Raw genomic sequence first — 17,744 nt, 5'->3', positions numbered from 1 at the left:
CCTCCTCTCTCCGGAACTTTTAGGAAGGGTGTTGGGTTATCCATTGAGGAGTGCCAGGCTGCTGCCACATGACTTGGATAAAGAGAAGACACCAGCATTCCTAAAGGGTCACACGGCACCAGGTGAACAGTTTCAGCAATCCTCTCACCGGTAAACCTGAAATAGTCAAAAGCCTATACAAAGATCAGGATGCATCCATGTCTTCCCTTGTCTACAACTGGGATGTAGTCTCCTGGACTTGCTGCTCGGCCTTTGGATGGATAGCTGGAATCAGGAAAGGTTTCACTGGCAGTCCTAGTTAAAAGCAGTGCAAAGAAGAAGCATAGAAAAACTGTGTCCTTTTCATCTAGCTTGTATTCAGTGCAGAATGTTGGACAGCCATTCTCATGCTTGGGCTAGTCAAAAGAACATCAATTCATATATTTAGAAATTAAAAGTTAACAGCATGTTTACCTGATCTAGACTCTCAGAAAATTAAAGATTATTAAAAACAAATCCTTACGGTCAAGGACCTGGAAAGAGTACCATATCAAAAACAGACAAAACTCTTTGAAATTGAGGCACATGGAGACATAACTTGAAAGATCAAATCATGGAGCCTATTTTTCAAAGCGCTCATAATATAGTAAGGGCACAGATTCATTCTCAAGTCGTGTAACACAAAAACAAGGAGGTGCTTCCTTAAAGTGTAAGAGAAGTGGGCTAAGGACCATAGGGGGGAAAAAACAGTTCATGTGGTAAATGTATGAATAAACGTTTTAAAATGTGATACGACAGCGAAGCTGTAACAATTGTAATTAGTAAGAAAAATCAGAGAGCAAACATGCCATTTCCACGAGTCAAGTAAAACATTACATAAGGGTCTTTTGCCAGTATTTTGAGTCTTACACATTTATCTCTGAAAATAGATTCAGATGAAAAGCCAGTGTGATACTCTTCATATTAAAACATGAGTATCCATTTGAAAATATCTTGAAAATGTATCCATAATGTCAGTTCTGGCTTTAATATATAATTACTTAATGTTATCACTGTAATGTTGACCTCTCCACAGATGCACTCGAACTCAAATCAATTTGTATAATTTAATGATTGGAGATTATCGCATCATTTCAATTTCATTTAATATTCATAAAGTGTTAATAAAATCATTAAAGATGTGTCAGGTTCTTTTCACAAGTACGTAAGTCCATCCATCATCATCCGATCCATAGTGACGCTGCAGTGTTTCCCTAAAGTGAAAACACCGCCTTGCACCTAGTCAAAGAGTAGAGAGAACTCACCTCTGATCCTTCAATTTAGCAAGCAAGATCCAGGTTCTAATACCACCTCAAACTTAAAATACACAGATGCTCAACTCATTCAGTTATTGATGCTATTTATTGACATCAACTCTGTGCCAGCATTATCTTAAGCGCTGTATGTACAGTTAGGTGTAGTGGGTACTGCCAGGGCATTGCCTTCCTGGGCTTAGAGCCAGATCTTAAATTAAAAGAATAAAGCTTAGTCTGTGTGATTCAAACAGTCCCTAGAATATACTGGGAGCTCACTGCTTGGGTGAAAGAATGAACATCAATATTAATTATAACTTGTGATAAGTACTATGTAGGGAAAGAAAAGATTGCTTTGAGAGAAGATAACGATACGAAGTGCACCTCTGCGGGAATGTTATATAAACTAAGACCTGAAGGAGAAAAATTTAGAAGTCTGTGCAGAGATTCAAGGTGAAAGAATTTGGCGCACCTGAGAAAGTAAAAGAATAATCGTGAGATGGGTTTAGCCTAGTGAGTGAGAAAGGCAGTGGTATAAGTGGGCAGGAACCAGGTACTACAACACCTTACAGTCACGTTAAGAACTTTCAGTTTTATCCTCATTATAACGAGGAGCCACTGAGGTATTTTAAGCAAAGGAGCAATGTGGTCAGTAAAGCATTTAAAAGTATTCAAAAAATAGAGCTACCGGATGATCCTGCAATCCCACCCAGAGGAAACCATAATTTGAAAAGATACACACACCTCAATATCCACTGCAGCACTATTTACAATATGCAGGACGTGGAAGCAACCTAAATGTCCATCAACAGAAAAATGGATAAAGAGGATGTGGTACATATACACAATGGAATATTACTCAGCCCTGAAAAAGAATAAAATAATGCCATTTGCAGCAACACGGATGGACCTAGAGATTATCATATTCAGCAAAGTAAGTCAGACGAAGAAAGACAAATATATGCTACCACTTATATGTGGGATCTGAAAAGATGATACAAATGTACTTATTTACAAAACAGAAACAGACTCACAGACATAGAAAACAAACTTATGGTCACCAAAGGGGAAAGGTGGAGGGGAGGGATAAATTAGGAGTTTGGGGTTAACATGTACACACTACTATATATAAGATAGATAAACAACAAGGACCTACTATATAGCACGGGGAACTCTACTCAATACCTTGTAATAACCTATAATGGAAAAGAATCTGAAAAAGAATGGATATATGTATATTATAACTGAATCACTTTGCTGTACACCTGAAACTAACACAACATTGTAAGTCAACTATACCCCCATATAAAACAAAATTAAATTAAAAATAAATAAAAGCATTCAAAACTTCTGGCTCCTTTACGGAAAGTGGATTGAAGAGAAACAAGTACAGAAATGGAAGGATGAAGGATGAACACATGGGGCTGTCCTGTCCTGGAGTCATGACAATGAAACAGAAGAGCGGCTAGAAGTAAAAGACGTTTAGATGGTAGAAATCCTATGAAGAGGAGACAAGAGTTAAGGAGGACGTAGCAGAGGGCAAGAGGAAGATGATGATAAGCCCTGTATCTCATTTATCAGAAGGATGGGCAGAGGGCCATCCAGCACACCGGAATCCGTATTTACTCTCAGCTGTTCTGTGTTTGAGTTGTTCACTCCCCATGTGTACAGCAAGGCTCTCCCTTGTCAGAGCAGCGGGAAAGTTGTTGGCAGTCTTTCTTCTCAGTGTCTATAGTTCTGACTGGCTTTTCCACGGAGCCTTCTCATTCTCAGGACTGGAGGCCGGGACAGGGAATCAGACACCAGGCTGGAGCATGCTAGGCTGTGATTGCTGTAGCCAATGTCTCCAGACTGATCGTGGCAGAGGGCTGGCAGCTGGCTCCCCGCTTGGCCGCCCTCGCAGGTAAGCAAGGTGCCCTCTCCTGGTAGAAAGAGGCTTCTGGTTTTCACTTGAACATTTAAAGCAAGTTGCTTTGTGGACGGGCTGGTATCTATTAGGTACTCTGGCAATGGTGGTTGTCAATACTTTTGAGTCTGTGGGTGGATACTCTCTCGAGAAAAATCATCTACGTTCATGTGCACAAAATGTTCATTCGATGTTACAAAGTACACAGACCCACTGAAGCTGAATCACAGACCCAGGAATGGTTAGAAATATCTGAAATTCTATGACACGTAAGTCAATCAGGTCCGCTAATACCAAACTTCACCACAAATGATGCGGGAAACACAAAGGAAGGACCCTTACCCCTGAAATAAAAACTAGTAAAATGAGCCAAGACTCTAATCCAAAGCGTCTCCTCGTAAATAGCTGTAGAAGAGCTGTGACAAAGCACAGGTCTGCTGTCAAAAGACCTGAGTTCAGCTGAACCACACATGGGTGGCTCATGAAAAAATCAACTTCTCTGAGATTCAGGGATCTCATTCTAAAGCAGGGTTAATAACAACTGTCCCTGCCTGATAAAATCTTTGCATGTGGAAATATTTAATGTCTGTTCATTTCGTAGACGTTCTTATTTATAGATTTATTCAACTCTTACTTAAATCAATTTTCAAGGCCGTCACTTCACTGACCCTGGACTGGGAATATAGTCATCCTAGGGTCTTAGCTGCTGGTACCAGAAAGTGCTTTGTGCCTTACAACTGAACATTAGGGCGTTGTGTGAACACAATCTATCTCTGTAAATGGTACATCCACAACGTTTTTGCTTGTTTGTTTTACTCTAAATATGTTACCCCCGTTTTGAATTGCATCACTCATTTACACAGCATAATTAAGCCAAGTTACCCTTGGACTTCAACACACTTACATAGCCCTATAAAGTCACACGGAAGTATCAAGTGTGGGCACTGAATCTGACCCATTACAAAGGGAGAAGGATGTTGTCACTTACCTCTGTCACTGTCATAGAGGTACGCAAACTTGTCCCATTGGTAGTACTCAATCAAGCTGAGAAGTGCTCCTTTGAGGTCTGGTCGCATCTGAATGACAAATGGGTGGGTACCATCTGTCGGGAAGCTGGGAGTGATGAAGGATACATGGAGCGTCCCGCAGAATGACGTGATGGTGTTTACAGACTTCTTGTCATAAAATCCAAAAATTGCATATACTCCTCTTGAAAACTGGGAGCAGACTAGAAGAAGAGGGGAAACAGAAAGGATAAATCACATGCATTTGCTTGAAAGTAAATGCCCTTTTGCATAAAATACAAAAGAATCAACGTATTGAAAACTACAGAGAGTTGATATCAATAATTCATCAAATTTTTGAGCGCTTATTTACTTAACACCCCACTTGAGGAATTCAAAGAATTATAAAGCATTAAAAAATAATTCTGGCTATGGGACTACATGAAACTTAAAAGCTTTTCCACAGTGACAGAAACTGTCAACAAGTTTGAAAAGGCAGCCTACTGAATGGGGGAGGAGATTTTCAAATCCTACATCTGATATGGGGTTAATATCCAATATGTACAAATAACTCGTACAACTCAACTTCAAAAACAAAAACAACCCAATTAAAAAATGGGCAGAGGACCTGAATAGACACTTTTCCCAAGAAGACATACAGATGGCCAACACATACATGAAAAGATGTTCCACGTCAATAATCATCAGGGAAATGCAAATCAAAACCGCAACGCGCCATCACCTCACACATTAGAATGGCTGTCATCCAAAAGACAACAAATAACACATGTTGGCAAGATATGGAGAAAGGGGAACCCTCATGTACTGTCGGTGGAAATGGAAATTGGTGCAGCCACTATGGAAAACGTTACAGAGGTTCCTCAAAAAATTAAAAATAGAACTACCGTACAATCCAGCAACTCTACTTCTGGGTATTTTTCTGAAGAATAAAAAAACCACTAATAATGTACCCTAATGTTCATAGCAAGCAGCATTACTCACAATAGCCAAGACATGGAAGCAACCTAAGTGCCCATCAATAGATGACTGGGTAAAGAAGACGCAGTGTATGTACACAAGGGAATATTACTCGGGTATAAAAAGTTAAAAAGAAAAAACTCCTGGATAGACCTAAAGGATATTGTGCTAAGTGAAATAAGTCAGACAGAGAAGGCAAATCGTGTATGCTTTTATTTCTATGCGGATTCTAAAAAACGGACAAACAAAAAAGAATAAACATAACAAAACAGAAACGGAGTCATAAATACAGAGGACGAACAGATGGTCACCAGAGAGGAGGTGAGGGGGTGAGTGAAACAGGTGAGGGAGCTGGAGAAGGACAAACTTCCAGTTTCAGAATAAATCAGTCACGGGAATGAAACGTACGTTGTGGGGAATATAGTCAATAATACTGTGTATGGTGACAAACAGTAACTAGACCTATCTTGGGGATCATTTTGTAATATACAGAAATAACGAATCATTATGTTGTGCACCAGGAACTAACAGAGTGCTGTTGGTCACTTACACTTCAAAAACAATACTGATGTGTATAAAATGGATGACTAATAAGAACCTGCTGTATAAAAAAATAAATAACATAAAATTAAAAAAAAAACCAACAAGCAAACTCATAGAAAAAGAGATCAGATTTGTAGTTATGAGAGGTGAGGGCTGGGGGAGAAGAAATTGGATGAAGGTAGTCAAAAGGTACGAAATTCCAGTTCTACATGATAAATAAGTACTAGGGATGTAATGTACCACATGATAAATGTCATTAACACTGCTGAATGTTATATATGACAGTAGTTAAGAAAGTAAATCCTAAGACTTCTCATCACAAAGAAAAATTTTTGAATTTTTCTTTTATTTTGTATCTATATGAGATGAATGTTCACTAAACTTATTGTGATAATCATTTCATGATGTATGTAAGTCAAATCATTATGCTTCATGCCTTAAACTTATACAGTGCTGTGTGTCAATTATAACTCAATGAAACTGGAAGAAAAAAAAGAATATATACACATTCTTATTTAACAAGCCATGTAAGTATAAACATATTTTAGGACAGCCCCATTAAAAAAAGAATACAAGTAAAAATCATTAGTTATAAAGAACAAGCTGCAATTACCTGGGATTTATACATATTCATAATAACTCATTCCTTGTATTATCTGATATTTTTAAAGGCTTTATCGTGCTAATAATGCTTTTATATACAAGATCGGCGCGCTCATGGAAAGTTCTAATGCTAAGAGAAGATGGATGCAGGGCTGGTACCACACACAGAAACATGTCACCCAAAAGGGACATCTCTCACCTTGAGAAACGCAGTCAAGGAGCAATTGTGTGAAGCCCAGAACTCCTATTTTTTTAAGCTTTCCCACAGACTTAACTCATCCCATGTGTTCTACTCCATGCAACACAAAGAATATTATCAAAATACTTTGGCATAGAATCATCATTCTTTAAAAAAAAAAAAAAGACAATATTCTATTTGGAAGTCCCCATCACTCCCACAATCCCTTGTTCTCTACCAGTACTTGTATTTCAGTGAAGGACCTTCTCCCAATCCCTCCGCCACAGTCAGACCATCACTAAGTCATGGTCATTCTAATACCTAAATATACTCAAAGGTGGTCCCCTTATTTCTCTCTCCATACCAACCATCCCAGTTCACTGATAGCATATACCATGTATCTTGGGCTTGCCTTGTGGCCTGCCATGGTACATGAACTCATTTATTTCTTATGCTAACCCTCGAGGTAGGAAAGATTATTATTCCCAAATTACTGATAGGAAAATTGAAACATAGGGAGATTAAGTGACTTACCCAAAGTCAGACAGCTAGTAAGAGATGCTGTATTCAAACCCAGACAGGCAGATTCAGAGTCCACACTCTTAACTAATGGATAATATTGTGTCCCTAACTCGGATTATTGGAATACCTACCCAACTTTCCTCCTTCAACCAATTATGCCCCTTCCATTCACTTCTCCACAATATAACCAGAATAATTTTTTGAAACACAAATTTGATCCTATCTCTCTGAGAAGTAAGGGTTGCTTTGTCCAAGAATAAACCCTGCAATGCACAATACAAACCACACATGGCACAGCGCTTAAGACAACCAAGTCAGGTCAACCACATGCTTTGGGGGAATGAATAGCTGATATCTTTAAATCTCAAAGTTCATTTCGATCCAAAACATGAAAGTCAGCTCTCCAGTAACATAATCTAACGACCCAAAACATAATACCAGGCAACCCTGTAAATTTATTAAATCTCATTTAAAGGATAAGGCCAATACTATCATATTTCATTTTATTGTACTCACAAAAATAAATGGTCTATAGAAAAAGTAGATTTGTTTAATGAATAAGAGCATTGCTAAAATACATAGATTTGGATAGCCAATTGCAGACAATCAATAAATGATGGGCAATAATTTTTAATGACTATCATGTGATATGAAATGAAAGAAAAGCCAGATTGGCCAGTTCTCTGAGTGGCCCTTATTCATCAGATGTTTCAATTTTCCTCTAAATATTTATCATCTTCAACTCACTTCTGCCTTTCTAACATAAGACGTTTCCTGGGATTTCTAGGTTATGTCTGTGTAATGGTCGACTGACATCTTTACTAACAATCTTCTGCAGAACAGACTAATATGTCTCAGAAAACAGCTGTATGTATTTCTTTACATTTACTCTAATACTTTAACATAAAGCAAAGATGAGATTCCCGACTTTTATTCATATTTATGTTTTTGTCCTCATCTGAGAACAGATGTTGAAAACCACCTTTAATGTGTTTGACTCTGCTCATTCCTGACTTACATGAGAAATCCCTTTCACTATTCAAACCCTTCTGGGCAAACTCCGCCGTGATTTCTCATTTTATGCACAGATGTATGCATCCTGACGTGCATATCTTAAATCTTAAGCTTGTTCAGAAATTGTTGACTCCATAGGACGTATAAAAATGAGAAGTTGCTCTAAAATGCTCTCTGGGTCTGTTTTATTTCATTTCCTGCAAAGTGTTGGCATGTCGTCTAAAAACTATAGGGATATCAGGCAATATGATTTATTAATGAGACCTCCACATCCATCCTCAGTGAAACCGCCTGGTAAAGGAAGCCACTGTTTGAATACACAGTCTGAATAAGAAGCCATATCTTTCATTTCCCATTTGTTCTAGACTCTGGAGTGAGTTGTCAAGGGGCCTCCTGGCTGTCGTGACCATCTGGAAACACCTGGCGTTGGCCCAAGCATGGGCACGAGCTGCACAAGACTTCATCAGAGATGAAAATTCACCTAACTCAGAAGGCACCTTTTTGCATGCAGTCCAGCTAATTCTCCAACGACCATAATTGTGGAACCATGGCCGTCCCCTCCTGACTATCTCAGCCACCTCTCAGCCTTTTCCCCTTGCCCGTTATCTCATCAGGGCACATATTCAATTGTCCACTTGCCTACAGCTTCTGTTTTCCTAGATATCTGTCTCTGTGTCGCTTTACCACACACACAATGAACAGCCATTTGGTCGGCATTGCTCACCTACCCTGACCTCATGTCTGTCATTCTCCCTGTCCCCTCAAATGATAAGGATATCATTGCGTTTACACCCAGGACTCAGTCAGAATGCTGACCTGAGCTAAGGTATTTTGCTTACCCAGTTTGCAGTGACCATCTCAGGATGAAAATCTGAGCGTTGTATTCCTAACACTCCATCCCCCAAGTATCAGCGTGTTCTCGTGCTAATGCTGACCTTCTCCCCAATACAGCACAGATACAAGACCCTACTGACCTGAGACACAAGAACATTAGTTCTCTACTTTGAAAGGACTCCTCCTTTGATTAGAAATGAAATTACTCTTTTTCATCTCTACCTTATTCTCCAGCAATACTCCAGAATTCAAAATCATTTCCCTAACTTATATCCATCCTCAAAGAAGGAAGATTTACTAACACTATCAATATTCAAATGATGTGTCATAGCTCTGGAAACAGTTTCAAAAGAAAACTTTCTAAAATGAGTTAGATAATATCCCACCCCATATATCGTCACCTTGTTCTGTGTCACCTCTGGGGGCAGAGGAAGGAGGAGAAAGCTCTCAGTTTCACCTCTAGATTCATGACCCTATGAAACACTATTATAAGTTTCTGAATAATTATGCTAATTAGTATTAGATTTGCATGTATGTCTTAAAACTCTAAGCTAAATGTAAGGTTGTTCTCACTGAGTATGACTTTAATTAAATATTTAATATCAACTTTGAGAAACTCAGCAAAAGCAGGTCCTTTTAAAAGATACTTTAGGGCAAACAGCAGAAATGACCATCTCCTGGGTGTAGATAACTTGCTGATTATTCCACTTTTTATTACAAGCCCAGGTGATAAAAACCAATAGCAATGCTGATGCAGTGCCTCCAAGTCACATCTTTTTCTCTCGGGTCATTCTGCTTATTGGTGCTGCTAATGTAGCACACTCCATACAGTCTGGAGAACCCTGCATGGTTATTTAGTAGAAAGAGAGAAGAATAGAGCCTGATGTATTTTTGTTTAACATTTTTTTATATTTAGAAGTTGCCATTCACTGCTGTGAAACCCACAGTCTGCTTCATAAGCAGGAACGGTGCTTTGCAGTTTGTGCAAAGTCTTGTGAAGGCTTCATCACCAAGCAATCCTGAGCTCAAAATCTGGAGCGCGAAGAAAAGCTCTCTCATCGTCATCACACAACTTCTGGCGTTATCTCCTTGTAAACAGGGACCCCAATTTTACTACTGAAATCTCCCTTAAGATTCCCGAGTCACTAAACCCAATAATTTTTTCTCAGATCTAGCTTTCTTGGTCTCTTTGAATTTATTAATCAAAAACTTGATTCTATGTTTCCATACAAAATTTAAAATTATTTGTTCTCGTTCTATGAAAAACGCCATGGGTATTTTGACAGATATTGCCCTGAACCTACAGATTGCCTTGGGTAGTATGCTCATTTTAACAATACTAGCTCTTCCAGTCCAAGAACACGATGTATCTTTCCATCTGTTTGTGTTGACTTCCATTTCTTTCCTCAGTGTCATACAGTTTTTTGTGTACAGGTCTTTTACCTCTCTGGGTAGGTTTATTCTTAGGTATTTTATTCTTTTTGATGTGCTGGGCTCAACATCACCAATCGTCAGGGAAATGCAGATCAAAACCACCATGAGATATCACCTCACACCTGTCAGAGTGGCTGTCATTAAAAAGAATGCAAATAACAGGTATTGTTGAGGACGTGGAGAAAAGGGGGCCCTCATACACTGTGGGTAAGAGTGTAAATTGGTGCAGCTGCTGTGGAAAACGACATGGAAGCTTCTCAAAAAAACTAAAAATAGAACTACCATATGATCCAGCAATTGCACTCCTATGTATATATTCAAAAAAAACCCAAACAAACAAAAACACTCATTCAAAAAGATACGTGCACCTTGTTCATAGCAGCATTATTCACAATTGCCAATATATGGAAGCAACTTAAGCGTCCATCATCAGATGAACAGATAAAGAAGCTGTGGTACATATATACAACGGAATATTACTCAGCCATAAGAAATGAAATGTTGCCATTTGAAGCAACATAAATGGAATTGGAGGGCATTATGCTAAGTGAAATAAGTCAGACAGAGAAAGATAAATACTGTATAATATCACTTATAGTGGAATCTAAAAATACAACAAACTAGTGAATATAACAAAAAAGAAGAAGGCTCACAGATATAGAGAACAAACTAGTGTTTACCAGTGAGGAGAGGGAACGGTGGAGGAGCAATACAGGGGCAGGAGATTAAGAGGTACAAACTATTAGGTATAAAATAAACTACAAAGGATATTTTGTACAACATGGGGACTATAGCAAATATTTTATAATAACTACAAGTGGAGTATAACCTTAAAAAATTGTGAACTACTGTACTGTACTCCTGTAACTTATATAATACGTCCATCAACTGTACTTCAATTAAAAGAAAAATATCTGGCCAAAAAGAAAAAAAAACAACTTGCCTCTAGAAATGCTCTCTCTTTCGACTGCTACTAGCAGCGCTCTCGTCCAATTCCTTCTCCACATGGCTACCAAGTAAAATGATATCATCTTGGTGCCCTTGCTCTCCCTATAATTACCTTTCACTCTTTCCCCCTATATCCCAAATTAAATCTATCCTTAGAGGTTTCATCCCTTTAAACAAGGTTAAGTTCAACTTTTTATGCATGCTTCCCAAACCTTCATATCACCTCTGTTGTCTCCCTTTATCTATTTATTTACTGAACAACTTATACTGTAAACACTCAGCGTGACAAGCATGGGGTTAAGTTTAGAAAATGCCACAGGATAGATATAGTACATTCTCCTTTTTTAAAGTATAGTTGATTTACAATATTAGATTGCTTTCAGGTGTATAACATAGCGGTTCAACATTTTTATAGATTATACTCCATGTAAAGTTATAAAATAATTGCTATATTTCCTTGCACAGTACAATATATCCTTGTTGCTTGCTTACTTTATACATAGTAGTTTGTATCTCTTAATCCCACACACCCATCTTGGCTTCCACCCTTCCCTCTCCCCACTGGTAATCACTAGTTTGTTCTCTATAACTGTGAGTCTGTTTCCATCTTATCCTATGCATTCATTTGTTTTATCTTTTAGATTCCAAATATAAGTGATAACATACAGTATTTGCCTTTCTCTGGCTGACTCATTTCACTAAACGTAGTACCCTCTAGGTCCATCCATGTTGCTGCAAATGGCAATATTCCATCTTTTTTATGGCTGAGTAGTATTCCATTGTGCGTGTATATCTATATCTCTATATATTCTGATATATAGATATATATACACCACTTCGTATTTATCCATTTGTCTGTTGATGGACACTTAGGATGCTTCCATATATTAGCTATTGTAAATAATGCTGCTATGAACATTGGGGTTCATGTATCTTTTCAAATTAGTGTTTTCGTTTTCTTTGGATATATACCCAGGAGTGGATCATATGGTAGCTCTATTTTTAGTATTTTGAGGAACCTCCATACTGTTCTCCATAGTGGCTGCAGCAATTTACATTCCCACCAACAGTGCAAGAGGGTTCTCTTTTCTCCACATCTTCACCAACATTTGTTATTTGTAGACTTTTCAAAGACAGACATCCTGGCAGCTGTGAGGTGATATCTTATTGTGGTTTGACTTGCATTTCCCCATTGATTAGTGATGTTAAACATCATTTCATGTGTCTATTGGCCATCTGTATGTCTTCTTCTGTATGTCTTCTGCCCATTTTTTAATCAGGTTGTTTGTTTTTTTGAGTTGTATGAGTTGTTTATATATTTTGGATATTAACCCCTATTCGGTCATATCATTTGCAAATATTTTCTCCCATTCTGTGTGTTGTCTTTTCATTTTGTTGATGGTTTATTTTGATGTGCAAAAACATTTAAGTTTAATTAGGTCCCATTTGTTTGTCTTTCCTATTGTTTCCTTTGCCTTGGAAGACAGATCCAAAAAATTATTGCTACTATTTGCATTAAAGAATGTTCTGCCTATGTTTTTCTTCAAGGAGTTTTATGGTTTCAGGTATTACAGTTTAATCTTTAATCCATTTGGGGTTTATTTTTGTATATGGTGTAACTTTTCTAATTTAATTCTTTTACATGTAGCTGTCCAGTTTTCCCAGCACCACTTATTGAAGAGACTGTCTATTCTCCATTGTATATTTCTGCCTTCTTTGTCATATGTAAATTGACCATAGGTGTGTGGGTTTATTGCTGGGCTCTCAACTCTGTTCCACTGATGTACAGATCTGTTTTTGTGCCAGTACCATGCTGTTTTGGTTATTGTAGCTTTGTAGTATAGTCTGACATCAGGAAGTGTGATACCTCGAGCTTTGTTCTTTTTTTCTCAAGATTGGTTTGGCACTAGGGGTCTTCCATATAAATTTTAGGACAATTTGCTCTAGTTCTGTAAAATATGACATGGGTATTTTGCTTGGGATTGCATTAAGTCTGTAGATTGCTTTGGGTAGCATGGACATTTTAACAATATTAATTCTTCTAATCCAAGAGCAAGAAATATCTTTCCATTTCTTTGTATCATCTTCAATTTCCTTCATCAATGTTTTATAGTTTTCAGAGTATAGATCTTTCACCTCCTTGGTTAAATTTATTCCTAAGTTTTTGAGGTTTTTTTTTGATGTGATTTCAGTGGGATTGTGTTCCTGCTTTCTCCTTCTGATAGTTCATTATCAGTGTATAGATAAGCAACATATGTCTGTATATTAATCTTGTATCCTGCAGTTTTGATGAATTCATTTATTAGTTCTCATAGTGTTGGGGTGGAGACTTTAGGGTATTCTACATATAGTATTATATCATTTGCAAACAGAGACAGTTTTACTTCTTCCCTTCCCAGTTGGATGCCTTTTATTTCTTTTTTTATCTGATTGCTGTGGCTAGGACTTCCAATACTATGTTAAGTAGAAGTAACGAGAATGGGCATCTTTGTCTTGTTCCTGATTTTAGAGGAAAAGCTCTCAGTATTTCACTGTTGAGTATGATGCTAGCTGTGCGTCTGTCATAAACGGCCTTTATTATGTTAAGATATGTTATCTCTAACCTATTTGGATGAAAGTTTTTATCATGAATAGACGTTGAATTTTGTCAAATGCTTTTCCTGTGTCTATTGAAATGAACATGTGATTTTTATCCTTTATTTTGTTAAGGTGGTGTATCACATTGATTGATTTCTGGATATTAAACCATTCTTACATCCCTGGAATAAATTCCACATGATCATAGTGTATGGTCTTTTTTTATATATTGTTAAGTGTGGTTTGCTAATATTTTGTTCAGGATTTTTACATCGATATTCATTAGAGACGTTGGCCTGTAATTTTTTTTTGTAGTGTTTTTGTCTGGTTTTAGTATCAGGGTAAATAAATGGTGACCTCATAGAATGAATTTGGGAGTGTTCCATTCTCTTGAATTTTTTGTAGTAGTTTGAAATAGACAGGTATTAGCTTTTCTTTATATATTTGGTAGAATTCCCACTGTGAAGCCATTTAGTCCTGGACTTTTGTTGGCCTGGAGTATTTTTTTAACTACAGTTTCACTACTAGTGATCAGTCTGTGTAGGTTACCTATTTCTTCCTGATTCAGTCTTGGAAGATTGTATGTTTCTAGAAATTTGCCCATTTATTCTATGTTGTCCAATTTGTTGGCATATAACTGTACAGAGTATTCTCATGATTTTTTGTATCTCTGTGATATTAGCTGTTATTTCTCCTCTTTCATTTCTTATTTTGTTTACTTAGGTGCTCTTTTTCTCTTGATGACCCGGGCTAAAGGCTTATTAATTTTGTATATCTGAAAAAAAAACCAAAAACAAACAAACAAAAACTCGTTGATTCATTTCTATTGTTTGTTTGTTTGTCTGTCTCTATTTCATTTATTTCCTGTCTGATCTTTCTTATTTCCTCCCTTATTCTGACTTTGGGCATTTATTGCTCTTCGTTTTGTAATTCCTTTAGATGGTAGATTAGGTTGTTTATCTGAGATTTTTCTTGTTTCTTAAAGTAGGCCTACATCACTATAAACTTCCCTCTTAGAAATGCTTTCGCTGCATACCCTAGATTTTGTGATATGTTTACATTTTCATTTGCCTCAAGGTATTTTCTGATCTCCTTTGATTTCTCCAATGATCCATTGATTTTTTTTTGGCGGTACATGGGCCTCTCACTCTTGTGGCCTCTCCCGTTGCGGAGCACAGGCTCCAGACACGCAGGCTCAGCAGCCATGGCTCAAGGGCCCAGCCGTTCTGCGGCATGTGGGATCCTCCTGGACCGGGGCATGAACCCGTGTGCCCTGCATCGGCAGGCGGACTCCCAACCACTGCGCCACCAGGGAAGCCCAGTAGGTATATTTCTGATGTGTCTGTGGGAGTAGTTGAGCTCCACGTCCTCCCACCCCTTCTGCCATCTTGATCTCAACCTCATATAGTACAGCCTTAGCTGGAGTTGACAGCTCAACTTCGACCCCTCACCCTCCCGTGCCACCCACTGGAGAACTTCTAACTCTATATCATTCCAACTAATTCCATACAAAAAGGAAAGAAAACCCTGAAAACATTATCCTACAAACCATGTCTTCGTACTGATTTTTTTTTCCTTTCTGCTCATGGCACCATAACACTTGCCATCACTGATTTTTGATATTTCAGAATAATTCATTCATTACTCCCCTTGTCCTGATCATGGAGCCTATAGCCATCTCTGTTTTGTGCTATGACACTCATTCCACATTAATCACGTGTTTTTAAGAACCTCCAAGGTTACTGTTCTGGGTACGGGGAGACAGCTTTTAAGCGTGCCAGGTAAGGTCTCTACTTATATACAGCTTGTGTGGTACACTTCTTAAGTGTCTCTTGCATCCGTGCCTTCATTTTCTTTCTCTTGGTTTCTTCCCCACTTCCTCTATCACCTTCCTGCAATTCATGCTCTTGTCGTACGAGTCTTCCTGAACCACCACATAAAAGGCGTTCTTCCAGGATCATCTTCAAACTGTTTTCCTTCTTTTTTTTACATTCTATCTCTTAATGGTCTCATCCTAAAGGCCAAATTCCATTTTCCTGTGCAAATGTTTCCCAAACCTGCACCACTACAATTGTCTCCCTTTATCTATTTACTTACTGAGAAAAGATATACTGTAAATGTATTGTATATTATTAGGTAGCAAATATACTATATAGTGTGTGTGTATACATAGTACAAATATATACTGTAAATATACTGCGTATGATTGATTTTTTTATTTTTTTAATGCATTTACTTATTTATTTTTGGCTGCTTTGGGTCTTCGTTGCTGAGCGTGGGCTTTCTCTAGTTGCGGCGAGCGGGGGCTACTCTTTGTTGTGGTGCGTGGGCTCTAGGCACGCGGGCTCAGTAGTTGTGGCTCGTGGGCTCTAGAGCGCAGGCTCAGTAGTTGTAGTGCACAGGCTTCGTTGCTCCGTGGCATATGGGATTTTCCCGGACCAGCGCTCAAACCTGTGTCCCCTGCATTGGCAGGCAGATTCTCAACCACTGCAAGGAAGCCCCTATGATTAATTTTTAAATCATGTATTTTCATGATCATTTCATATTTATTTCTTTGCTAGTATGATTTTTAATTATAATGATTAATTCTTTTAAGACCTCAAGTGTGAGTTTTCTAGAACAAAAAAAGAAACAGGGGAAAGAAATGCATAAAATATCACAGTTTTACATTGTTTAAAATCCTATAACTTTGATCTCAAATGTTAAATATCGTAGAAAAGTTATTATTCTGTATCCAAGGATCTTGGGCTTTGACCTTAGATGGAGCAGTTGTAGTGGTGAAAATGGACAATAGCCAAGGGTTGGATCCTGCTTTGCTATTATCCAGCTTGACTCACTTGGGCAAGTTACATGTTTCACTCTGTGTCAGCTCAGCCAACTATAAAGGAAGATAATAATGTTACCCACCTATTTAATTTGGGATGGGGCTGCATGAAAGAAAAAATAAGCTCCAACAGTGCCTTGAACTCTGGGCTAACTGAAAGCAGAGAACGAAGTGTTATTTATCTCTAACTGCAGAGCCTATCCCGTATTTGGCACAGATGAGGTACTTGGCAAATGTCATGTAATAAAAGAGCAATTCTTCCAAGAAAAGTGTCCTTCTTACCATCAACTGAATATGATTTTCCCTGAATCGTATCACCATCAGCACTCTGCCTTTACCTCCGTTATGGCATGAAACACAGTATATTTAGTGTGTGTATGTGGCGGGGGGGCAGGGTCGGTGATCTGTGAGCTTCTTGAGAGTAGTGGTCAGTGTGAGAACAGGGTAAGAACACCCGACGCAGAAGCCCATCTCCATCCTTCTCTAGTCACCCAGTGGAAGAGACACTGAGCCTGTGCCCGAGGTCCCTAACCTAGTGAATGAGGATGTTGATTCCTATCCTGCCTTCCTTGCAGGGATTCTGGAAAGTCTAAATTCGATAATACAGAGAGAAGTGCTGGGGAAAATATAAATCATTAAATAAATAGGTTAATGACAACAAGTCCAACCATAATGATTTGTGTATCCTCTGCAATACCCAATTCAGGAATTCTCACAATTATGTTATCAGATATTTGTTGAATGAATGCATGATCTCAACTAACTGTATAACCAAGAAATAAAACAGTTTTTATAATGAAATTTCATTTCTGGGGTATTTCTGAAATCATAACAATATTTTCTTCCTCAACTATCAGACTGCAAGAAATTTAGCCTATCATTTCCTATAACAGGAAAAAAAACCCCACAAGTATGAGTCTGAGAAGACAATCTTTGGAATCTTGGTGAAATTTAATTATTTTAAACTTTCAAAATACATTTTATACGTGAAGAAGTTGTACCAAGTGAGGTGATGTTACCAGCCTGAAAAAATAAGTAGTGCAGGATACAACTAAAAATGTAAACGAAAGAAGTGAACTTCTTTGTCTTGGACAGACATCCAGTAACA

The 17,744-nt window shown here is 38.0% G+C and overlaps 1 protein-coding gene across 6 annotated transcripts in view; it reads right to left on the bottom strand.

Moving 5' to 3' along the window:
* GRIA2 (glutamate ionotropic receptor AMPA type subunit 2) overlaps positions 1 to 17,744 on the bottom strand; it is a 160,148-nt gene that overhangs the window by 74,204 nt on the left and 68,200 nt on the right. For all 6 annotated transcript variants that reach the window (XM_027116816.1, XM_027116814.1, XM_027116813.1 and 3 more), the window contains exon 3: positions 4,166 to 4,405. In XM_027116816.1, coding sequence (XP_026972617.1) covers positions 4,166 to 4,405 — 240 coding nt within the window. The remainder of the gene's footprint in view (positions 1 to 4,165; positions 4,406 to 17,744) is intronic.

This window comes from Aethalodelphis obliquidens, unplaced genomic scaffold, assembly GCF_003676395.1.
Source record: "Aethalodelphis obliquidens isolate GAN/ISIS:26980383/991018 unplaced genomic scaffold, ASM367639v1 scaffold17, whole genome shotgun sequence".
Taxonomy (NCBI): Eukaryota; Metazoa; Chordata; class Mammalia; order Artiodactyla; family Delphinidae; genus Aethalodelphis; species Aethalodelphis obliquidens.
This window is presented reverse-complemented; position numbering and strand designations above follow the sequence as displayed.